At 43.1% G+C, this 25,733-nt stretch overlaps 1 protein-coding gene across 4 annotated transcripts in view; it reads right to left on the bottom strand.

Annotated features, from left to right (window-relative positions):
- Positions 1 to 25,733, bottom strand: part of FHDC1 (FH2 domain containing 1) — a 153,875-nt gene that overhangs the window by 6,306 nt on the left and 121,836 nt on the right. For all 4 annotated transcript variants that reach the window (XM_033940804.1, XM_033940784.1, XM_033940795.1 and 1 more), the window contains exons 7-11: positions 23,512 to 23,582; positions 23,314 to 23,421; positions 14,350 to 14,420; positions 10,154 to 10,271; positions 1,455 to 1,619 (exon numbers count right to left, since the gene is read on the bottom strand). In XM_033940804.1, the coding sequence (XP_033796695.1) occupies positions 1,455 to 1,619; positions 10,154 to 10,271; positions 14,350 to 14,420; positions 23,314 to 23,421; positions 23,512 to 23,582 (533 nt within the window). The remainder of the gene's footprint in view (positions 1 to 1,454; positions 1,620 to 10,153; positions 10,272 to 14,349; positions 14,421 to 23,313; positions 23,422 to 23,511; positions 23,583 to 25,733) is intronic.

The raw sequence follows: 25,733 nt of genomic DNA, 5'->3' as shown, positions 1-25,733 counted from the left end.
GACAAATATCAGGAAGTTCTGCTTCACTCAGAGAGTGGTTGACACCTGGAATGCTCTCCCAGAGGAGGTTATTGCGGAATCGACCATCCTAGGATTCAAAAGCAAACTAGATGCACATCTCCTTACGAGAGGCATAGAAGGATATGGGTGACTAAAAATTACGCCAGGTGTACAACTGGCAGGGCCTCCGCGTGTGCGGATCGCCAGACTAGATGGAATGAAGGTCTGATACGGAGATGGCGCTTCTTATGTTTGTTGCACAGAAGCTACAGAATGACCAATGAAATCTCTAAACCAGTGTCTCTCAAACTGTGTGTGTCGTGGCACAGTGGTGTGCTCCGAAGAGATTCTTGGTAAGCCACGAGAGATTCCAGAATTTTACTTTATTTTTAAAAATTGCCTTCATAAGTAAACACTAGAATCGATGACATGTATGTTGCGTAAGAAAGAGTCTGTCAATGTTATGGTGTCTGTGGTTAATGATACAACCACTCAGACAAGCATTATTCTTTGACGTGATTGGTCCTTGAAAACTAACGGAAAGTAATTTTATGTTTTATGCAGTAGTTATCCTAATTTGAGCATCAAAACCATTTGGATCTTCTTATCTTTGCGAGCTTGGATTTTCAGCTCTAACAGAAATTAAATTTTAAAAAAAAGAGAACTGCAGATGGTAGATGATGAAATGCGTGTTTACTTGTCAACTATTAAGCCGCGTTTTGAGTTAATTTGCACTCAAAAACAAGCTCATCCATCGCATTGATTAGCAATTCTATTCTATCTACTTTAGTTTCACTGTTATAACAGTTACCCATACATACCTTAAAGAATTTTAAATAAATAACTCTCAAATTTAATTTTTTGTTGGTTCTGCAATTTTATCATTTCAATTATGTGCCGCAAAATCCATTTGGTTCATTTAGTGTGACAGAACTAAAAAAGTTTGAGAGACACTGCTCTGGAACCATACCTCCAAGAGATAATATTTGGAGTATCCAGTAATTTTTGGAGTATCCAGTAAAATTTGGAGTATCTTTATATTTTTATCATGATCTTTGAAACCAATATTCCAAACCCCAACTGAATTAAGCACATTTTACAAAGTAAGAATTTTACAAATCAAAGATACTAATTTTGATACTGCAGAATGCAAAAGTTGCCAAATCCTTTACTAGATTTGATGCTGTACGAATCTATTTCTTTTAATGCTTGTTTGATACTCCAGAACAGGCTTTTGCATAAAATACCCAATCTGAAGGAAAACAAAATCTCAACCTTGAAATCATGTAATGAAAAATATTAAGTTGATTTTTCAAAAAAAACCAAAAAAAAAAAACTGGAAATGAAAACTTAGATGTCAGCATTTCTGTATATAAAATAAGGGGCTTGATAATGCCTGGGATAAAAATCAAAATCACTTTGTCTAACTCAACATTGACACCTACAGATCTTACCTTAACAGCCTTGTTGAATTTGTCACAAAAGTCTCTAAATATCTGGAAGCATTCATCAAGTTTCATAGTTTCTTTGTCTTCACAGAAAAAATCAATAAGGGCATGGCTCTCCTTCTGCAACTCTGCTCTCTGCCCTTCCAGTCCCTGCAGGTTTTTCACGGCAAACTGCAAAAACCAAAACACACCTTAAGCAAACAGCACTAAACTCGTGGGACACACAGCACCACGACCTTGGAGCACCTCACTGCCACCACAATGCACTCCAGGACAAGCTGAAGGATCTCACTCAAATGTGAGGCGCAGTGGTTAGAGCTACCAGCCTCAGCACCCTGAGGTTGTGGGTTCAAATCCCATGCTGCTCCTTGTGACACTGGGCAAGTCACTTAATCCCCCATTGCCCCGAATACATTAGATAGTGTGAGCCCATTGGGACAGACAGGGAAAAATACTTGAGTACCTGAATGAAAACCACTTAGGTTATAAATGGTATATAAATACTGAAAATAAATAAATACCTATCTAAGGCATGGTTCAATCTGCTGTATCGCATTGTTTGTCAACATTTTGAGATTCCTTATTTTGTGCAGCTTATTTGTATCTTCCCTTGTTAACATTTCCTGTTCTTGCTGTACATTAAAATCAATAAAATAAACCTGGCCCAACCCAGAAGTCCTGCCCCGGTCTTGCTAATCATACCAGTGTGCATAGTAAAGCAGATCTTCCCTCCATCAGTAATAATCTCATTCTCAAACCCCCCCTCCCCCCCCCACATTTCCACTTGCTTAAGTTTTCCCGATCCATTTGCAGAGAGTTCCTCATATCTGGCATCTATGCAGAAGGGGTACCAGAGAACAAAGGAGGGTTGCTGCTGGTCCCTCCTCCTTCGATGCCCTGTCCTTAGTGCCTAGTGACCTCTAATGGGTTCAAGTCTGCAGACCTCGAAAGCTTGTACGTAGCACTTTTGTTTACTATCCCAGAATGCCTTGAGAACAGGTCACAAGGCTGATATGTGGAGGTTACTGAACGAGCCAGGCAATACAAATTGCAAGACAGCTAGGCAGGTCTTTGTTCGGTGACATACCAGACAGCAAGTTATGCGTGGGTCAATGTGTAAAATGGGGGGGTGGGGGGGAGCACAATGCATTTTCTACCTCTGTTCAATTTAAAATTTAAGTATCTTAGCTAGCAGGGATTCCCAAGCCCCGCCAGCTTAAGACATCCACTGCCCACCATAACTCCACACAGTCAACTGCAGGTTTTAGTGTCGGCACTCCCAGCTGCCAACACCCTGTGATGCCTCTGTATAGGTCATTGATGAGGCTCCACTTGTGCTCAGTGTTGAAGGTCGTATCTGGCTAAGGCTATAAGAAGACTTGAAACGGACCAGAGAAGGCAATGGAAATAGTAGGGGGCTGGCGCCAAAAGACATATGAGAAGAGACTTGGAAGACCTCTAGAGGAGAGGAGGGACAGGGGTGATATGTTACAGGCATTTAAATACTTGAAAAAGCATTAATATAGAACCAAATCTTTTTCACAGAAGGGAAATTGGTAAAACTAGAGGGCATAAATTGAGGCTGTAGGGTGATAGACTTAGGGCTCCTTTTATCAAGCTACGCTAGCGGGGTTAGGGCGTCGGACATTTCATTATGTGCTAACCCCTGCGGCCGACTAAAAAAACTAATGCCTGCTCAATGTAGGCGTTAGCGGCTAGTGTGGCAGGCGGTTTAACGCGCGGTATGACGCGTTAAAATTCTTTTTCAAGGAAAAGGTGGTGGATATCTGGAATGTCCTTCCAAGGGAAGTGATGGAGAGGAAAATGGTGACAGAATTAAAAAAAAAAAAGCATGGGATGAACATAGACAATCTCTAATTAGAATAAGAATGCTTTAATGCACAACCCCACACGTACAACCAGAAACAAAAACATCTTTGCATACCCAAAGATCACAGGCTGCAAATACAAATCCTTCCTAGACAGAACCTTCACGTTCCAAGCAAACAGACAGGAATCCTGGCTGGGAAACCACATAAACAAAGCCAGACAGACCTACAACACATTCCGAAAATCAATTAAAACCGTTCTTTTTGACAAATTCCTTGCCTAATCAGACGACCTCTCTCAGCTATTCTTCCCTTTATTAACCCAATGTATTAGGTAATTTCTTTCTCTCATGTATTCCTTCCCAATGCTTCCCTAATTATTATGTAACTTCCTTCTTCTTGCATTGTGTAATTCGCTGATTGTCCAGCCTTCTTTCTATGTGAACCGCCGGGAAGTCAGTTTGACTATGGCGGTATAGAAAAATAAAGTTATTATTATTATTATATTAAATTGAAGAACCAAGGCCAGTACCGGGCAGACTTAATTATAACTTTATTCTTGTATACCGCCACACCAGCAGTTCTAGGCGGTTCACATAGAAGTGAACTGTACAATCAGTGAAAATACAATTGTACAGGAAATACAGCAAAATAAGAACAAATTTACCAAAGAAATTGGTCTTAACCAGTTTCCTAAAAGAACAGTAGGACAAGGTCTGAGAGAGAATTACACCTAACCAAGTGAAATGCAAGTGTTCTATTCAGAAAAGTCTTATATCGGCATGATTTTAAATTTGGGTAGGCAAACAGATGAAAACCTCGAGTAACCTTGGTAGGCCTATACATCTCAAAATGAGAGGAACGATAAACTGGAGTCAAACCAAATACCGATTTAAAGCAGATGCAAGCAAATTTAAACAAAACTCATGCCTCAACTGGTAACCAATGTAATTGTCGATAATAAGGGCTAACATGCTCCTGTTTTTTCAGACCAAAAATCAATCGGACAGCTGAGTTTTGAATTATCCTAAACCTTCCCGTAAGATCCCAACCTTGCACAATCTGTCTTGTTTAGGACAATTCGGTTTAGGATGAGCTTGGGAGGGCTTTGATGGGAGCACGAGGATGGTGCTGGGCAGACTTTCACGGTCTGAATCATGCAAATGATGAGATGGTTTGGATAGGCTGGAGTGAGCTTTGATGGCCCAGAAATAACAAAGAAAAAAAAGACACTTTAATCATGAAATTGTAACGCATGTAATTACAGGGCAGACTGGATGGACTGTTCAGGTCTTTATCGGCTGTCACTTACTATGTTACATCTTGAAACATCCTTTGTATTAGAACACCTGGCAGAGGTAGGGTACAGCAAAATCAGAGAGAGGTTCTAGAAGAATCTTGGAGGGAATTTGCTTAGGGTGGGGTGGGGGGTGAACGCCCCAATCTTCCATTTTTCTTAAGCATCAAAAATAAACAGAAAATACGAGAAAAAAAAAAGAAACAAGCCCAATCAGCCAAGAGCTCCGATTCATCTCCATATTGTCCCCATCATTTCACTGTTTCAATAAAATGGTATGTTAAAAATAATGAATAGAAATAAAATAGAACAAAAAAAAGTAAAATTATACTGTTTTTATTGGTCTAACTTAATACATTTTTTGATTAGTTTCCATTTCTCTTCCCTCCCCAGGAGGTCTGGCAACTTTCCTTTTTTTCATCTCCCTCCACAGAATCACCTTTTCTTAACTACCCTTTCATCCAGCATCTCTCCCTCCTTCCCCTTCTTCAGATCAGAAATGAGTAAAAGATGACAAATATCAAAATGTATAAATGAAACATTAAGCATTCCGGTTAAAGTTCAGGGAGAGAGGGGGAATAATCCAAGGAATACAAAGCAGTATAATTGTATTGCTTATATTGTGATACGAAACCCAGATCTATGTTAGGTTTCTGGATTGTCTTAAAATTTCCTTTTTGTATTTCTCACCATCACACTGCATTTTTATATTCTGATTTTTATTGTTAACTGCCTAGAATTGTATGAAAAAGCAGTTAAATTTTTTTTTTTTTATTAAAAAAAGAGAAATGTCATTTATTTGCTCATTTATGCTCTGAAGAAAGAAAGAATAAAAAAAAAAATGTAGTCCAATAAAGTTTTTTTTAACTGCTATTAATAACTCAATAAAAAGTCACTCAGTCCTCCATAGACCCAGGTGAAGGAGACCCAGGTGAAGGAAATCACTCACGGTATGCTCCAACTGCCTCTTCCTGTACTAAAGTCGGGCCTCATCAATCAGGAGCTGCTTTGACATGCAGTAAACGCCAAGTAAACAGCAGTCTTGGTTAGGTAACTACATTAATAGCGCTAGGCTGATTTACGGCGCCTTTAGGAAAGAAATTAAAACTGCATTGTTTGATAGATTTATCTCCTAAACAGAAACTGCACTAAATCTATCAATTTTATTATGGCTATTCTTGTGTAATATGTTGTACTTTTAGAATTTTATAATCTGTATAATAATGTAATTCGCTGATTGTCCAGCTCTTTTCGGTGTGAACCGCCTAGAAGTCGTCTGATTATGGCGGTATAGAAGAATAAAGTTAAGTTATGTTATGTCATGTACATTACGCCCACCAGGACAGATAGGGAAAGAATACCTGATTGTAAAATCGCTTTATTTATTTATTCAATTTTCTATATCGTTCTCCCAAGGGAGCTCAGAACGATTTACACTTCCCCCTCCCCATTCACGGTTTCTGCATTCGCGATTTCACATAATCGCGATTTTTTTCTGGGGAGGGGGAAAATAATAAAACCCATATTTTTTACCTCCCTGCCGCCTTCCCGGCCTTACCTGGTGGTCTAGAGGGCTTTCGGGGCAGGAGCGATCTTCCTACGCTCCTGCCCCGTGCAGATCGCCATGAGGAAATGGCTGTAGGGAGTTCCCGTCGTAGTCTCGAGAGACTACAGGAACGCAGATCTGAACTGCAGGCGACTTAGCTGGGCTGCAGGGAAGACTCCTCCATGCTTGCCCCGATTCCAACACAGTATTTTGCTCCTAATGTCCTACTCGAGTCATCAAACAAGCAGAGACCGACTTCAACACCCAGAAATGAGAGAGAGCTAGATTCACTAAAGCCCCCTTATCTGTCCGATCCTGACCCATTCACTAAAGGCTCCCCATGCAAATGACCTAATTGGAAACACGCCCACAAGCGATTCCACGGATCGCTGAAGACCGATTGTGACCAATGCGCAGACCATCATTGATGGCTGTACATGCGATCCGTGCATGCGCCGCTCTCCTGCACCAGCGAATTCAAAACAAAGGGGGAAGGGTTGGGGAAGTAATGGCAGGCAAAGGCAGACATGGTCGAGGGCTGAGCCGGGCCCGATCTCATCTTCTGACGGGACTCGCTGCAGCCTCTTTTTAAAAAACCGAAGGGGGGGGGAACTGCCAGACTATGAAACAGAACATGAAACCCACCCCGACTCTCCTGCTCTTCCCCGCAGTGCGAGCCCGTGGTTTTAAAGCGGGGCTGCACTGCTGGGAAGGGCAGGAGAGTAGTGGCGTCATTTTCCCCCACAGATTCAATGGTTTAGTGGACAGAGAAACAGGCTTGCAGCTTGAACACAGGAGGCAGGCAGGGCAGCATAGAGTAGAGATTTTTCAGGGCTGCAGGGCTGGTATTTCAGCACGGGAGAGAGCAGGAAAGGGGTGAGCGACTGGTTCTCATCAGTCGCTTGGTTTCAGATCGGCCAGCCCAGTCGGTGTGCCTGAAAAAAGTTGGTGAATTGCTGCCTTCCTAGATTTGCATGCCATTTCCACCATTTGCATGCGCGGATCAGATCGGGGGTGGACAGGATCGGCCAGGTTAGTGACTCGAGTCAGGGTCGCAAACCGATTGGTACACGATCAGTTTGTTTAGTGAATCTAGCCCATAGTATCAAGGGAAGGGGAGTAGAAAAGCAATGTTCTGAGCCCACAGCCTCAGCTGTTAAGGGTGTGTACCTTTGGAAGATATGGCTATTAAAGCAGGGAATGAAAGCCTTGCTTCTCATTCTTTAAAATGAAGAAAAAAAAATTGAAGAACACACACACACACAAAAAAATGCTCAGACAGGGGTAACATCATCAGAATCACAAAGGGCTAAAAAAATAAATAAAGGGCAAACCACAAAACAAAATGATACTCTAGAAAAGAAATCTAATAGCAACAACAGAGGCTGCTGATGTGAAACCTGAACTCCAGCATCCAAATGAGTGCACCATTTCAGAAGGTGGCAGAAAAACACCCTGGAGAAGGCAAATATTTGTGCACAAAGCAGATGTCAGGGAAGCACAAGACACTTCACTTCGCTGTGGAGATCTGGGAAGGGAAAGGCAGGCGTGATGGCTTCCAGCACCGACATGTCTTAGGGAAATCTCTCCGTCTTACTTCATCAAAAAACAATGCCCCAGAATGCCGTTTAACAGACAAAGAAAACACCCAATAGGCCGCATGTGGTTTGCTGTCATTCTTGCTCTATTTTAGGCTTTTTCTTTTAATTGGAGGGGAAGAGGAGGGGGACATACTGCATTCTCCCCTATGCAGTCATATACTGAACTACCACACGCAGGATCCTTTCAGAGGCCCGAGCCTCAATCCTCAATCCTACCTCCCCCCCCCGCCGCCATAATAGCAATTGGTAACCGTATTACTGCAGATCAATTGACCATGAGGATACAGCACTGTCTGCCAAGTTAAAACCAGAGCAAAGCCACCACACCATTGGTAGCCAGATACCAGCAGATGGCGACACCGAACGCCATGGACCTGCAAGGGTCATTCTGAGCTCTGCACCTCGACCATTTTAGCACATTCAACACCTGCCACCAGTGGCGTAGTAAGGTGGGGGGCAGACTGCCTCGGTCGCCATCTTGGTGGGGGCGCCAGCACCTCTCTGCCCCCCTCGCTCCTTCCTACTCCTCCCCCGCTCCTTCCTACCCCTCCCCACTCCCCCTGCTCCTTCCTACTCCTCCCCTGCTCCTTCCTACTCCTCCCCCGCTGCGTGCACACACCTTCAACTTCCCCCCTTCCCACTGTACCTCTAGCTCTTTACCGGCGTGAGCAGCAGCTCCAACCTGTACCTCACACTGGCCTTGGCGCTCCCCTCTGACATTACTTCCGGGTCCCGTGACTAGGAAGTGATGTCAGAGGGAGAGCGCCGATGCCAGCAGCAAGCTGGAGGTGTTGCTCGCACCAGGGAAGCTAAACCATTACGGGGGAAGGGAAGTTAAACAGGTACCGGGGGGAGGGAATGAGTGCGTGCGCAGCAGGGGGGGCGGGGAATAGGTTAGGGGGGCGCCATTGCCCTGGGCGCCTCTCACCCTCGCTATGCCAGTGCCTACCACCGGGGCTGATGCAGAAAGTCACCTGGGCAGGAGCACGCAGTTACAAGGGGGTTATTTGCAATTTTCTGGCTACGCGATGAAAAAAAAAAAAAAAAAAAGTAGTTTATACAGAAGTTAACCCACGTGAGCCTCATTCCCTTTCATTGGACTATGTGGTGCATGGATGGCTATCAGTTATTCTGTCCTCCATGCAGTGGCATAGCAAATAGGGGGGTGGGTTTGCCCCGAGCACCATGTTGGTGGGGATGCCGGCACCCCTCCCCCACTACCGCACACCCCCTTCCCTCTTTAACATTCACAGCTTAAGCAGCAACTCCAACCTGCTGCTCGCGCCAGCGTCAGCTCTTCCTCCGACGTTCGCTTCCTAGACCCGCGCCTACGAAGTGACGTTAGAGGAAGAGCCGATGCTGGCGCGAGCAGCAGGTTGGGGCTGTGCTCGTGCCGGGAACGTTAACGAGGTATGGGGCAGGGCGCCACCGCCCCCTGGCCGCCTCTCACCCTCGCTATGCCACTGATCACATGAGCCCGTATCTGTGCCGCTGCCTCTTTGCCCTTTCTTCACCTTCTCGTCACAATCACACATTCTGGGCTGACAAATCACAAATGCCACCAGACATGTATTTCTGGGTGATCCATGCATTTTCTAATCTAATCTAATTTCCATCTTATATACCGGATCATTCCAGCAAGGACTCGAGCTGGTTAACAAAGATTTAAAAGAATATAATATAAAACAATAATAAAGGTAATAGAAAAATTTTCAATAAATTAGATCAGTCCTCAGTTAAGAATCTCTGAAAGAGATAAGTTTTCAGATTTTTCCTAAAAAGTGATAGAGATAATGACGTTCTGATAATCGAGGGAAGATCGTTCCAAACTCCCTTCCCTTCTCAAGTTAAACATTGCTACCCTGGCTAACAGGGATTCCCCCAAGTTCTACCAGCTGAAGACCTCCTCTACAGAGCCCCTCAGGCTGACTGAACAGATACCAGCACTGGCACCCCCTCCCCCATGCATACTCAGTTCATACACACGAACTAGCATTCATGAGGGGGGAGCGTATGCGTGTCATCTGGAAACATGCTGCAGACTTCCCCAGTGTTCCGACAGCCTGAGGGGCTCTGACAAGAGCTTTAGCTGGTGGGGCTTTGGGATCTCCACTAGCAACACCAGGAAGGCGCGCCACTGTTGGGTGGGCTCCACCTGCGGCTGTGCCGCTGCCTGCAAGGAATAAACAGCATTAACTATATCACTCTAGATACCTTGCAACTTGACGACTGCCAGTGGATTTCTCTCAAATCGCCACTCCTTAACTTTCGGTGAGTCACAAACTTTTCAGCATTTAGACTGCATAACTCTTCAGGGAAGTAACCTTGTCTATATGAATAACCTCGGAGCATTACAGCTCTTACAAGGAACTCCCCTCAGAAAAGTGCAACGAGACCCCAGTTGCCAGATGCTTTATTTCCATTGCACCCACCTGGATAAAATCTTCCATTTGTTCCAGCAGCTCAGAGTCTTGATCCAGGCTGTCCCCGACAGCTTTGGTCTTGCTGACGAGCGACTGGAATTCCGTTTCAAGGTTGTCACTGCATAATCTGATGGAAAGTAGATACGGGAAGAATTAACTTTGGCAAAGAGCATCCGGCATCTCTAGGCTGCAATGTTCTACAATCTATGGCAGCACCACCTGCATGTCAAACACAACCTTGCCTCCTTTGTAAACCTCGCCGGAGAGGATTTGAGCAGAGTGAGGCACCAATGTCATAGACCCGCTGGGATGCTGGAGGTGAGGGAAGGAAATAGTCCTGTGGTACTAACAGCTCACTACTGCAAAGCTGCAGAAATAAAACAGTCTGGACCCCAACCAAACAATAACCAAAGAAACTAAACTAAAACTTGGCTTTGTATACCGGTTCATAAACAAAATTGCACGAGACAATGGCGTGCCGACAACTGAGCGCAAGGTTGACGGCGCACCGAAGAAAAGCACTATTTTAAAGGGTTCCGACGGGGGGTGTTGGTGGGGAACCCCTCTATTTTACTTAACAGACATCGCGCTGGCGTTGTGGGGGGTTTGGGGGGTTGTAACCCCCCTCATTATACTTGAAACCGAACTTTTTGCCTGTTTTTTAGGGAAAAAGTTCAGTTTTAAGTATAATGTGGGGGGTTACAACCCCCCAAACTCCCCACAACGCCAGCGCAATGTCTGTTAAGTAAAGTGGGGGGGTTCCACCCCCACACACCCCCGTCGGAGCCCTTTAAAATAGTGCTTTTCTTCGGCGCGCCGTCAACCTTGCGCTCAGTTGTCGGCGTGCCGTTGTCTCGCGCGATTTAGTCCCGTCACCTTGTATACCGGGTCTTCACCAAACGAGGAGCTCAACTCGGTTAACAATAATTTAAAAGAGTACAGAATGATGATGGAGAGAGAGAGAGAAAAAACAGAGGCATGAATTAAATAGTAATGACAGTGATTTCCAAAGTGATTTGCAAACAAAACTTGTTTTTAGAGTTTCATGAAAAGATTGAAAAGAGCCAAACCCCCTTAAAGTAAAGGTAATTTGGTGAATTGGTAAACTGCTGAGATTTTTGGCGGTATACATATTTTTAAAATAGATAAAGGCATAGCCATCCAGATGATTACGCGTAACTGGAAGAGTTACAACAGACTTAATTACACATTTTGGTGGGCAAATATTTGTTCCACGTATAAATATGAGAGAATGAATGTGGAGGGTTTGGGGTCTAGTATGACATTCAATAAGGTGTGGAAGGTATTTGGGTTTGCTAAAGGTATTTATCTATAATATTGCAATAATATATGCATGTGCAGTGTAATAGTTATGTGAGGAAGGGAGGGAGAAAAGGATTGGTAATGTATTAATTTTGTGTATTTTAAGTGCATTATGTTTAATGCTCATGTTTAATATAGTTGTATTGCACTGTCAAAAATTGAAAATCAATAAAGAATTTAAACCTGGCAAAGTGATTTGCAAACAAAACTTGTTTTTAGAGTTTTACGAAAAGATTGAAAAGAGCCAAACCCCCTTAAAGTAAAGGTAAATTTGTGAATTTGTAAACCGCTGAGACTTTTGGCGATATTTTTTTAATAGATAAAGGTAAATGTTTCCTGACCTTTTGGGGGATGGGGGGGGCCAAGGCACAACTACATTAACCAAATGTTATGTGGCACAGCAGGGTCTATGAAACGGGTGGTATGGGCATCAAGAGAATCGTATGGCCCTAAGGAAAGGACTGAAAATAGCACACACCCCTTCCTCCCGCACAAAGCTGGGAGGACTCCATGTAATGTGTATGCTGTTGAAAGCGAGGTTCACTTAACTGTACCCTACGGAGCTGCCTGTTGATTCCTATACTCCGGGGCTCTTGCTATATTCAGGAAGGAGAGGGGCATACAGTACTCCCCCGATATTCACGGGGGTTCTGTTCCAGGAACCCCCGCGAATCTTGAAAAACCACGAATACGGTTTTTCATGGGGGAGACTGAGAGGGCAGCCAGAGCACCAGCGAGTGCAGGAAATCACTTGCTGTATGCTCTGACTGCCTCTTCCTGTACTAATTCGGGTCTTACCAATCAGGAGCTGTGTGTCAAAGCAGCTCCTGATTGAATAAGGCTCGACTTAGTGCAGGAAGAGGCGGTCGGAGCATACAGCAAGTGATTTCCTGCACTTGCCGGTGCTCCGGCTGCTCTCTCCTGCCTCTCCCACTGCCCTCTCCTTGTCGGCAGTTTGCAGTCGGAAAATACTGCGAATGACTGGGACCACGAACCACCGACCGTGAACGACCGTGGGAACACTGTATTTGACTCTACAGGTGCTCAGAAGAGTTCTTGCATGTTTAACAGTCACCACTGCAGATTTTGAGGGAGACAGTTTGGAATTTAATTACGTTGACATTTCCAAATCCAAGCTCAAGATGAGTTGTATATATACAGCTATACCCTGTCCATCACAGATGTTGCTACAGTGTGGCAAGTGCCACTCCTACAAAAATAGTTTGCCACCTTTTGGCTACCCCAGTTTTAATACAGTCTGGCATTTCTCTCCCCCCTCCCCTGGCTCACTCTCTCTCCCTCATTTGTCCCTAATCCCCTCGGAGTGAACTGAGAGTAGGGAACGAAGGCTTAAAAATATCACATCTTGAGCAAGGGAAATGGGGAGATGGCAGCTATGGCAGACTGCAAAGGGGGAGGGGGCAGAGACTGTAGTGAGAGAGAAAGTGGAAGACATGCAGGATTCACAACACAAGGAGAAAGAGGTGCAGTAGCCTAGGGCAGGGAGGAGAAGATGCTGGCTTTGGATGGATGTGGGGAGAGGCCTAAGGCTCTGATTGGTCCAGGATGCACCAGGAGGGAGAAGGCCCGCCATTTTGAAGGAGGGAGTAGGCATCCCTTCGGCCAGCCATCTGAAAGACAACTACAATGTGTGTGGGGGGTGGGGGAGAATATCCTCTAGCCTTCAGATTCGGATTCCTTTTTTTTGGGCTATTTTTTAGCCGTCTGAGCCTCCCCAGAACCTTACCTGGTGGTCTAGCGGTGAAGCGGGGCAGGAGCCGTCACCAAAATGGCTGCCATGAATTCCCGTTGTAGTCTCAAGAGTACAACGGGAACTCAGGGCAGCCATTTTGGTGACGGCTCTGCACGGGGCAGGAGCATAGGAAGATCGCTCCTGCCCCGCTTCACCGCTGGACCACCAGGTAAGGTTCCAGGGATGCAGGAGGGAGGCGGGGGTGGGTCAAGAGCCGGCCGAAAAGTTATTCGTGGTTTTTCGCACTTCGCGGTTCGGCTCTGCACCTAACCCCCGCGGATATGGAGGGAGAAGTGTAACTGCGTTTTGAGTAATTTTCTAAAGCTGCCCAATTTTGAGTACCATTTACTGAATCCTTTCTTTAATTATTTGTCTTTGAGATTCGTCACCCCAGCCCCTCCACCTCGCAGCTCTCGACAGACCCTCGAGAGAAACAGAGGCCACGGCAGGACAGGGCCGAGGTCTGCAGGACTGACTCACACCCACTAACAATTTCACGGACAATGCCTTGCATTTTGCTTTTGAAGGAACTTTTCAACCTCAGACTGTCAAACAGGAGAAACCTGTAACTGAATTATGGCAGCTATGTGCCAGTTTTACCAGTACCAGACTGTTTCAGGTAGAGTTCAAAAATACAATACGTTTTATAAAATACATAAAAATTAAAAAAAAGAGTAAAGTCCTAAGTTAATTAACCCCTTTGTCTCAAACAAAACATACCAGGTGGAATTCTGCCAGTGACTGAACAAAGTGACTTGACACTTATCAGCCAACATACACAACACCTAGGATTTTCAAGTTGGAACCAGTAAATATGCTCCTATTCCTAGTTCTTCATGAGATGGGACTAATAACAACGAAGAGAAGAACCTCCTTAAGTGTTATCAGAGAACATCTCTCCCTAGGAAAAATGGAGGATGCACTTTACAGCGAGGTGGTGACGTGTAGAATTCAAAACACTGAATAAACAGAGGTTCTCTAGTTTCAATTAAACAAAAGGAAAAGGCCAAGATGAGCTGGGGTTTATGGCACTATAACAGGAAGTGAAAATCCAGCAAACTAGACAGGCCTTATCTGTCGTCATTAGCCCTGGTTTTATAAATGTTATGCAAACAAGCTGCTCACTTGCCTGGCAGCCTCGCGGACATGCTGTAGTTTGTCAGAAAAGTTGAGTAGGGAGGCATCTTTTTTCTGGGCTTCCTGGAATAAATGTTAACAAAAGGCATTAGTATATTATATACACCATCAATAGGAAAAAAAAAAAAAAAAAAGAAAGACGACATCTTACAGCACTCGGACACTGTCTACAAAAACTGAGTTAATCTGCAACAGAGGATCTATTTTGCTCCTGAAACACAGATTATAAACAGGTGATAGGTACATAAGAACATAAGAAACGCCCTCACCGGATCAGACCGCGGTCCATCTTGTCCGGTGATCCGCACACGCGGTGGCCCATTTAGGTACTCCTTTTTGGAGACCCGGATTTACCGTATCCCTCAATATGATATGCAAGAAGGTGTGTATCCAACTTTCTCTTGAATCCCAGTGCAGTAGTCTCCTCCACAACCTCCTCCGGGAGCGCATTCCAAGCACCCACCACACGCTGTGTGAAACAGAATTTCCTGACGTTTGTCCTAAACCTGCTGCCACTCAGTTTCAGGCTATGACCTCTTGTCCGTGTCACCTCTGAATATTTCAGCAATGGTGCCTCCTGGTCTATTTTATCAAATCCTTTTAATATTTTAAAGGTCTCTATCAAATCCCCTCTCAGTCTTCTCTTCTCAAGGGTAAACAGTCCCAGCCTCCTGAGTCGATCTTTGTAGGTACAGTTAAGCAATTTTTTTGAAGGGGGGGGGGTGAAAATTGTTCTCATTTTATATGTGAATGTATATAAATAAAATAGCAACGTGTAATATTTATAAAGGTACAATTACCAGAGATTTATGTTTTGCAGGACTATTCTGAACTTATAATTATCAATCTTAAAAATCTTCCTACTTTACCATTTTCTTCATTAACCACCCCCATCAAAGAATAAAATAGTCCTCTAATGACATTTAGAGACACCTAAGAGGCACATGATCTGTGATGATTCAGGGGTAGAACAAAGAGCAGACCAAACAAGGATATGCAGCAAAAAAAAACAACGTAACGTGCTTCAAGTTTCAAGTTTATTAAAATTTTTGATTAATCGCTTTGTCTTTTTTTCAAAGCGATGAGCATACATATATATAAATAGAAATAGTTAATATCACAATATAAAAATAGAAATTAAAACATTAATTATACATGACCTTAAAAATTAATTTAATGCGCTTGGAATGCGCTCCCGGAGGAGGTTGTGGAGGAGACTACTGTACTGGGATTCAAGAGAAAGTTGGATACACACCTTCTTGCATATCATATTGAGGGATACGGTGTGCCTGACATGGCCACGTTTTGCCCGAGAGCTGCATCAGAGGCAAAACTAGACGGGGAAAAACAGACAGCAAGCTTCTCTCTGGTACAAAAATTCAGCAGTAGTAGTTTTGTGGTTGAAGAAATTTTTTCGAGCATTAAAAATTAAATCGTTCTTTTCTAGATCTGATCCTGATAAAATAAAAGAAGGGGAAATAACAACTAAAGATGAATCTATCGTGACACCTAAATCAACGTGGATTCCACCGGGGCAAACGGATCCAATATTGGATACCTTCCATAAATTAGTTATGGCAGATATTGATAGAGAGGATAAACACGGTATGAGATCTAAACAAGTCCATAATTTGAGTAGTAGAGAACATACAGCCATTAAATCCTTAACCAATGACCAAGATCTAGTAATACGGAGGGCTGATAAAGGTGGGAAGATTGTTCTCCTTACTAAAGAAATGTATCTGAAAGAAGCTTATAAACAACTACATAGTGAAGACTATACCATATTAACGCAGAACCCTACAGAAGATCTTCAGTTAAAAATTAATAAAATGTCAAAACAAGCTTTGGATAAGGGATTTCTTACTAAAAGAGAATTCAGATTTCTAAATGTCGTATATCCTAAGATCCCAATTTTTTATTTGTTACCCAAAATTCATAAGTCAATATCCTCTCCACCAGGAAGGCCGATAGTCTCCAATCGGGGTGCTCTTTTAGAAGCTTCCTCGATTTTTATAGATAAATTTCTTCAGACATTTGTAAAACAGACAGCTGCGTACATTCAAGATACAACTGAATTCCTTAGAAAACTTGAGAACATTAGTCCCGACCCGCAATCCATAATGGTTACAATGGATGTATGTTCCTTATATACAATAATCCCACATAAAGAAGCAATTGAAGTTATAAAAGAAACTCTAGATAAAAGAACATCCCCTAAGGTACCTACAGAATTTTTAGTTCAACTTGCTAACACGGTTTTGACTGAGAGCTTCTTTATGTTTGAAGATTCCCTGTTTCAGCAGACATCAGGTATAGCTATGGGAATAACTATGGCCCCTTCAGTGGCTAACCTTTTTATGGATAGGTTCGAACGTCTATGGATATATCCTTCTAAATTCTTTGACAACATTAAAATATGGATAAGGTATATAGACGACATATTCATAATTTGGGACGGAGGTGAAAAAGATCTAATACAATTCTTAGGATTTATCAACTTATGTCACCCTAAAGTGAAGTTCACACACACATATAGTGATAAGGTGATTTCCTTCCTTGATGTTCAGATTACTATAAAGGATGAGAAGTTCTGTACGTAAGTACACTTTAAACCTACAGATTGTAATTCTGCCCTCCTTTATTCAAGTGCCCATCCTCCTGCATTAAAGAAGAGTTTGCCATTCTCTCAATTCCTGCGAATCAGGAGAATTTGCTCATCTATAGTGGAATTTAAACAACAAGCAAAGATGTTAAAGAAAAGATTTTTGCAACGTGGTTACCCCTTAAAAACTGTTAATACAGCTTATAAAAGGGCGTTATATAATCACCGTGAACATCTGTTACTTCCAAAAAACCAAGAATCTCTGCAAAATGAAGAACGAGTAATGACCTGTGTTTTAACCTATTCTAATGATTGCTATCGGACTGTACGTTCCCTTAGAAGACACTGGAATATTCTAAAAATTTCTGGAGTGTTTCAAGATTTTCATTTGCGTATAGCATATCGCAGGAAGCGTAACCTTAAGGAAATTCTCTGCCCTTCTGTCCTTTCTGTTAAAACTAACTATACGGAAAGGGTCTTTCAAGGACATAGCAAATGCGGAGGATGTCAAATGTGTGCCATTATGATAAATACAGATGTATTTACTAACCCCAAAGATGGAAAAATTTACCACCTAAGACACACCTCCAACTGTAAAACGCAAGGGGTAGTTTACGTTTTACAATGTCCCTGTAACCTACTTTACGTAGGACAAACCTCTAGGAAATTTAATGTTCGTTTAACCGAACACAAGAGCAATATAAAAAACTCCAAAATGGGAGCTCCTTTAGCTCGCCATTGCTGTGAGAAAAATCATGATTTTTTCTCGCTTAAAGCAATTATAATAGAGGTAGTGATTCAAAACAACAGAGGAGGTGATTTTAGACGATATTTAGCCCAGCACGAGCAACGCTGGATAAATCGTTTAAATACTGTTGATCCAGAGGGTTTAAATGGTAGTTTAGAATGGCAACATTTCTATTAATATTATAGAAATGATACCTTGATGAATAGCTGCTAGTGATGATTGTCTCTTTCTGATAAGGAAAGGTTTATTCCTCCCCCTCTAGCTTAAGAGCCATGCTGTCACTTTAATACGTGTGCACGTAGTTCTATGGTAACACGTGTTAAAGTATAGACGTCGGAGACGTATAAAATGGATGCCAGTGCCATTATGCTAATGTTTGTAAAACCTGGCAGTGATAAAGTATTGAGTAAGTACCATTATATTCTTTGTTTAAACAACATTCTTTGATGTGGTATTAATGCCTATATTTTATTATAGATGATTGCTGGCTATTGGCCCTGACGCAGTGGACTAACTACGGTGTCCACGAAACGCTGGCCGCGTCGGCTTAGCCATTACATAGGCTAAATAAAGAATTTAACGTGGAAGCCTATAAGAGAAAAAAGAAAAAAGAAAAAATAAGAAAAAGCAGATTGAGATAAGTGATTAGCTGCCTAATAGATAAGGATACACTGTGAATTGGATTGAATTTTAATACCTTTAAGAGTTCTAAACTTTAGTCACTATATTTAAGATTTATTAAAAAGTTTCCAATATTGAATTGAGGTATGGGCCTATGACTGGAGCATGGAGCTATAAAAAATACGCTGACAGTTGAGTCTGTGATAAGACTACGCGTATGCTCCGAATCTGAGGCCCTCCTCTAAGTCTCTTTCACAGTGGTTATAGTATGTTTAGTGGTTTTGTTTTATGTGAAGAAATATTGCAACAGGACTACTGCTGATGAATTTTTGTACCAGTGAGAAGGGTGTCTGTCTTGTAAGCTCTTCTGAGTAGGGGCAGTCTTAATATCAAAATGTACAGCACTGTGTATGCTCTTCAGCGCTATAGAAGTGTTAAGTAGTAGCAGCAGTGTTTTGTGTTTAAATATTTTGGAATGTTTAGGGATAAGCTGTTACATTAAATTTCTTTTTGCTCCATATACTTGTTTGATCTGCTCTAATGACATTTAGCCATCCGAACAGTGCTGAAAATCAGCACGCTCCAAATATTCATGGGACAGGAATAGCATTGCATAATCCCTCGTACCGTCCCACCCCACCTCCATACTCCACAACTCTTCAGGAGGGAAGAGCAACAGGGGCTAAGTCAGGCTCTGGGCAAGCTGGGCGGCAGGTACCAATTAGAGAATGACACAGGGACAATTTTTTTCCCCATCCCTACAGGAACTCAATTTCCCCATCCCCGTGAGTTTTGTTGCTGTCTCTGTCCTGTAAAAGCTTTGCCTTAACCGCGCAAGCCTCGAACACTTACGATTTTAAAGTATTTGAGGCTTGTGCAGATGAGGACGGAGCTTAGGCATTGGTGGAATGAGGCATTATGACATCATAGGCTGAGCTCTAGAATGTTGCTACTTAGGATTTTAAAGTGTTTGAGGCTTGTGCAGATGAGGACGGAGCTTAGGCATTGGTGGAATGAGGCATTATGACATCACAGGCTGAGCTCTAGAATGTTGCTACTTAGGATTTTAAAGTGTTTGAGGGTTGTGCAGATGAGGACGGAGCTTAGGCATTGGTGGAATGAGGCATTATGACATCATAGGCTGAGCTCTAGAATGTTGCTACTTAGGATTTTAAAGTGTTTGAGGCTTGTGCAGATGAGGACGGAGCTTAGGCATTGGTGGAATGAGGCATTATGACATCACAGGCTGAGCTCTAGAATGTTGCTACTTAGGATTTTAAAGTGTTTGAGGGTTGTGCAGATGAGGACGGAGCTTAGGCATTGGTGGAATGAGGCATTATGACATCACAGGCTGAGCTCTAGAATGTTGCTACTTAGGATTTGAAAGTGTTTGAGGCTTGTGCAGATGAGGACGGAGCTTAGGCATTGGTGGAATGAGGCATTATGACATCACAGGCTGAGCTCTAGAATGTTGCTACTTAGGATTTTAAAGTGTTTGAGGGTTGTGCAGATGAGGACGGAGCTTAGGCATTGGTGGAATGAGGCATTATGACATCACAGGCTGAGCTCTAGAATGTTGCTACTTAGGATTTGAAAGTGTTTGAGGCTTGTGCAGATGAGGACGGAGCTTGCAGAAATGGGTCAGGGTCAGGGACAGGAAAAAAACTTGCCAGGATGGGATGGGAAAATGAATTCCTGCAGGGAGGGGGAAAAATTTGTCCCCATGTCATTCTTTAGTATCACTTACAATGTATTCAATAATATGGATGCCTCTCTACTGGAAATGTTCTAGAAGCATTATAGAAGTAATAAGTAGTAGTACTGGGACATGGATTCATGTTGCTCATTTCACATTAAGTGACCAGGCAATTGCATTGACTTAGAGTTTACCTCTACTGCCAGACCCGAAACTCCAGCTGAACTGGCAAATCGCTAGAGGGGCTGACGTCCTACCCATCTCTATTCTAAAGGAACAACATCGACACAATATCACAAGTTCATCTCAAATGAGCTAAGCTACCCACAACAGCATCATAGAGCGACTTAAAACAAGAACTACAGCTCCTGGCCACCCCTTTCTCGCTCTCAAAATTTCTCTCCTCTAATGGATGTATCTACTTTTTTCTTTGGAACTTAAGCCCTGGTGAGAACCTTGAACTGATTCCCTGAACCCTGTGGCCTCCTGCAGTGTGTTCCTTGTACTAACCACAATCCATAGAGCTTAAGGCACATTTGATGCTTACTGCTTCTAAACACAGCATTTTAACGGCCACAGAAGGGAAATCATAACATTGCCAGATGCCATTTAATTCCCATATTTCTAAAACATGCATTTACCTTTTAGCATCAATCGAAGAAAAAAAGGGGGGTATAAGGGATAATTTACACAAAGTCTCCTTCAATAAATTTTCTACACATCAGTGTCTGACTTCTTTGTTGTAATCAATATATTGTTTCTATTAACCCACTATTTTTATCACTCAAATGAAACCCCTTTATAACAACAAACTTACCCTATCACATAAACTAGGAGGTTTATGATGTACTTCAGCCTCCTAGTTTATGTGCTGGGGTAAGTTTGTTGTTATAAAGGGGTTTCATTTGAGTGATAAAAATAGTGGGTTAATAGAAACAATATATTGATTACAACAATGAAGTCAGACACTGATGTGTAGAAAATTTATTGAAGCAGACTTTGTATAAATTATACCTTATACCCCCCTTTTTTTCTTCGATTGACGATATTTGTGGGTTGGATAACTTAGAAACTGATCCTTTTTTTTGTTAGTTGATTTACATTTTATTTTGGCAGGTCTATAAAAATTCCATGCCTCTGAACGTATTTGCATATTTTTGATAAAACTGCATGCAAAAAAAAAAAGAGGCACTCCATCTTTACAGCAAACCCTCTTACAAGCAGGGCCGATTTAAACACTATGCGGACAATAGGGCTGTTGCCTACGATCAGATGCCGTCAAAGCAAAACAATAAGTGTCGACAGTCAAACAACTTAAAGAGCTATCAATACATGCGCTTTTACCTGTATGGCGGGTAGGTATTGTCAAATAGGCCTTTTACCCACTCCTATCATCAATTAATATGGTGAAAAAATATTTGAGGAAATTTTGCCGATACCTTTAACCAGCGCTTTTTATATAGCCCCTGGAAAAGGTGGGGAAAAAACAACGAGTCGCCCAGCTTAGACTTGACGGGTTTTCTTGAAAACTTTCAGTCAGTGATCACAACTGCATTAGAACCCGATAGAAACTGGATTCTTAGACTGTATTTCCGATTTAAAGATGTAAACTTTTGTGGACTGAATGTCTTGGTTTTTCCTGACTTATCAAAGGTGACACAGAGCAGACGTAAGGCTTTTTGGGGTCTTCGTCAGCTGGTCTTATCTTTGGGAGCTACCTATTTCCAACAATTTCTGTGTCGATGTATTCTTAAATATCAAAATTATACTTGTGGTTGTTGTTTTTTTTTTTTAAACATTACATTTGAAAAATTTTCTGGAAGCTAGGATTGTACCAGCTCCAATTGCAATGTCTTCTCCTGTTGGTTAGTTCATAATTTCATTTATTTTTTCTCATTACAGGTGTAATATCAGCTATACCTCTTTTTCCTTTTTTATATTTCTTTTATTTTCTTTGAATTAGGAAAGAAATAGCTCCTTTTATTTTCTTTCTGTCGTCCCAACATCTTGCTTCCCCAGTTTTGGACTCAGACAAACACCAAAGATGTATAATTTCCTTTAAAATAAATTACTTGTTGAGTTTGATTGATGTAATTGTCTTTTAAATCAGGTGTTTACCTGAGTATTTTCTGTTTGAAATTTGCAAAATAATTAAAAAAAAAAAAATTATGTGACTGTATTATAAATAGAGGGCCCCTTTTACAAAGCCATGATAGCAATGCTGCCGCAGTAAATGCGCCAAAGCCTATAGGAATTGAATGGGCTTCAGTGTGTTATCACGGCAGCATCATTTCCGCAACTTTGTAAAAACGGTCCAAAATGATAAACAAGGCTTAATAATATTTATGTGGTATGGTATCTACTGATTTTTATTTTTAAAAAGACTGTTCTGGACTTTATAGAGTTTATCAAAATCTTACAAATATTCGGGGAGGATGCCAAAGGGTCTGAAAGTTAAGTGAGAGGGTACAAGACGGAAGGTTTGAGTGGGCTACCTAATACCCTTCCGGCAGCCCTACTTACAAGAAATTGTGTTCTGCTTCTTTAAAAAAAAAAAAAAAAAAATAGAATGCAAATTAAAGAGCGCAAGAAATGCTAGATTCCCAAAAATGGCAGATTTTTTCAGTTGATGAGGTGGTAATATCTGGTAAACTGCATTCTGGGAATGACCCTCCACATGGATCTCCACAGGGACTGCTACCCTTTCGACCCAAACTCAGCAAAACTAAGGTCAGTGAGATTACTTGAAAACTAAACATTTAAAAAAATCAAAATAATAGAAAAAGTTTAAAACTTCCTCTTGTTTAATATTCTGCTACCTTTTTATTCAAAGGGAAAAGCAATGGTGGTGGTGGTGGGGTGGAGGGGTAGTGAGTGGTGATCAGTTCTTGAAGATACCTTAATGATACTATCACCTTGGCTAAGTCCTTTTTTTCTCTGTATTACTCACCCAGTTGAGTAATCAAACACACACTGCACCTTCTCATCCCTGGAGCCATCCATCCAGCACAGATGCCAGAAATCTGTTGCAGGCCTACCACCCCCGAGGTGGCTCTGGGCATGTTTCTTAAGCATTAACCACGGTACAAGCCATGATCTGTAGTTTATAGACTTAGCATACAGGATGCTCGAGCACAGTGCGCTGTTGCTACCAGGAATGTGCATGTGTCAAGAGGTTTGCTCTTGCATCTCTTTCAAGAACGCGTCTCTTCCTCCCTCCAATTGCCGACCTCGCACACAAGAGTGCTTATCTAACCAGTGCCCACAGATGGCCGCGTCTCCTTACCAGAGCCACAAAATGTAACAGGTTCATGCCGGGCTTGTTTGCCTTGGTGTCCGCCAACTTTAGCAGCGATGAGAGCTTGAAGCCAACGGCGTTGCCAGCGAGGCCCCCCTAGAGAGAAAGAAGGGTCAGTCAGCCAAAAGAGTGAAGGGGAGGAGGTAGGAGCAAACATTCCAGGTCCTAGTAATGAACTTGACTTACCGCGTTCATGATATTGCCAGCCTGTAGGACCAAGTAGAGAATGGAATGCAGCTCTTCACATGACAGCAGCTCTGTTAGGAGGAACAGAACAATTAAAACCCCAAATGCATAAGAGTTGGAAGCAGAAGTGTGTGACTCATATGCAGAGGAAGTAAATGGAACACTACTGTTAGCAACCAAAGCCAAAGTCCGCATCTGTGAATTTATTTATTCATTCAATTTTCTATACTGTTCTCCCAGGGAGCTCAGAACAGTTTACATTAATTTTTCCCCGTCTGCGCCGGTGGGCTCACAATCTATCTAATGTACCTGAGGAAATGGGGGGATTAAGTGACTTGCCCAGGGTCACAAGGCACAGCGTGGGTTTGAACCCCACAACCTCGGGGTACCGAGACTGTAGCATTAACCACCGCGCCACTCTAGAAATCAAAATATAGTAAAAGTGAGCCAAGTACAGGACAATGAAGCCATTATGACATCACAGATGAGGTTGGCTCTCAGGCACTGCTGGAACGAGGCATTATGATGTCATGATACGAGCTCAGGTTATTAGGGGCTGAAACGTTTCACACTATTTATTTATTTTTCTATACTGTTCTCCCAGGGGAGCTCAGAATGGTTTACATGAGTTTATTCAGGTTCTCAAGTATTTTTCCCTGTCTGTCCCAGCAAGCTCATAATCTATGTAATGTACCTGAGGAAATTGGGGAAGGGGAGAGGGGAGGGGGGGATTAAGTGACTTGCCCAGGGCCACAAAGAGAAGCTTGGGTTTGAACCCACAACTTCAGGGTGCTGAGGCTGTAACTTAACCACTGTGCCACACTCTCTCCTGTTTTAAGGGTGCAGAGGAAGAGGTGAAAGTTCAGATGGATGGCAGGTCAAGCAAATGCCACTCACTGTACCTGTTTTCCATTCAGAATTAGTGAAATGCAGCCATGAACCATACTTTGCACTTTCAGTTGCTGCAAGAGGTTTACTAAGGGGGGGTGGACCGTCCCGGGCACCATCTTGGTGGGGGTTCCGGCACCTCTCCTCCTCTCTGCTCCTTCCCACTCCTCCCCTGCCATGCGCACGTTTTCAATTCACCCCCACTGTACCTCTATTTCTTTGCTGGCACGAGCAGCAGCTCCAACCTGCTCCTCTCGCTGGCCTTGGCGCTCCCCTCTGACATCACTTCTAGGTCCTGCAACTAGGAAGTGACTTCAGAAGGGCAGCAAGTTAGTGAGGCTGCTCGCTCCAGGGAAGCCAAACAGGTATGGGGAAGGGAAGGGAAGAGGAGCATGTGCAGAGAAGAGAGAAAAGTGTGGGCGGGGCACCACCCTGGGTGCCTCCTACCCTTGCTATGCCACTGGGTGCTTCCCAGGCAACAAAATTTTGTAAATGGGAACAAAACTGCTATGAGGGAAGGAGGGGGGGGAGGGAGAGAATATATGCAAGAGCTACAACCAGTCAATCGAGTTTGCTACTAAACTAGTGGCCAGATCGGGAGCCCTTTCCAGCAGGGCACCTAGCATCATCTACACCCCTCCCCCATTCTAGCAGGGGAGAGAACTACGGGAGGAGCAGCACTGACGGTGCTCGGCACCAACTGCCAGTTTCGCTAGTGGCCAGATCGGGAGCCCTTTTCAGCAGGGCACCTAGCATCATCTACACCCCTCCCCCGTTCCAGCAGGGGAGAGAACTACGGGAGGAGCAGCGCTGACGGTGCTCGGCACCAACTGCCAGTTTCGCTAGTGGCCAGATCGGGAGCCCTTTCCAGCAGGGTACCTAGCATCATCTACACCCCTCCCCCATTCCAGCAGGGGAGAGCCGACAGAGGAGAGCTGCAGTCCGACGCTCAGACCAACGGTCGGTTCGGGAGCCCGTTCCAGCAGGGTACCCGACACCATCTTCACTCCTCCCCCATTCTGAAGGGTCTACCTCTGAGGATCTCGCATCATGTGCGGCAGCGGTGGAGATTACCTTGCCACAGATGTCGCCTGTTCTTGGAGGAAACTCGGGACCCAGATGATAGCCATCAGAACTGGGGTTGACGGCAGTTAAAGAATAGAATGGAAATGGTGGTTGAAGTGAATTGGGGTGGGTATGGAGAGGGATAGGGATATGATGTATTCCGGAAAGGCATTTAAGATCTGATGTTAAATGATCATAATAATTACAAGTCAAAGATCTTGATGCTTTTTTGGAGTGTGTTTCTGTTTCTCTCTATGCTTATTTTTATC

Source organism: Geotrypetes seraphini, chromosome 1 (assembly GCF_902459505.1).
Source record: "Geotrypetes seraphini chromosome 1, aGeoSer1.1, whole genome shotgun sequence".
Lineage (NCBI taxonomy): Eukaryota > Metazoa > Chordata > Amphibia > Gymnophiona > Dermophiidae > Geotrypetes > Geotrypetes seraphini.
The sequence above is the reverse complement of the archived record's forward strand: the minus strand, read 5'-3'. Positions and strand labels throughout refer to the sequence as shown.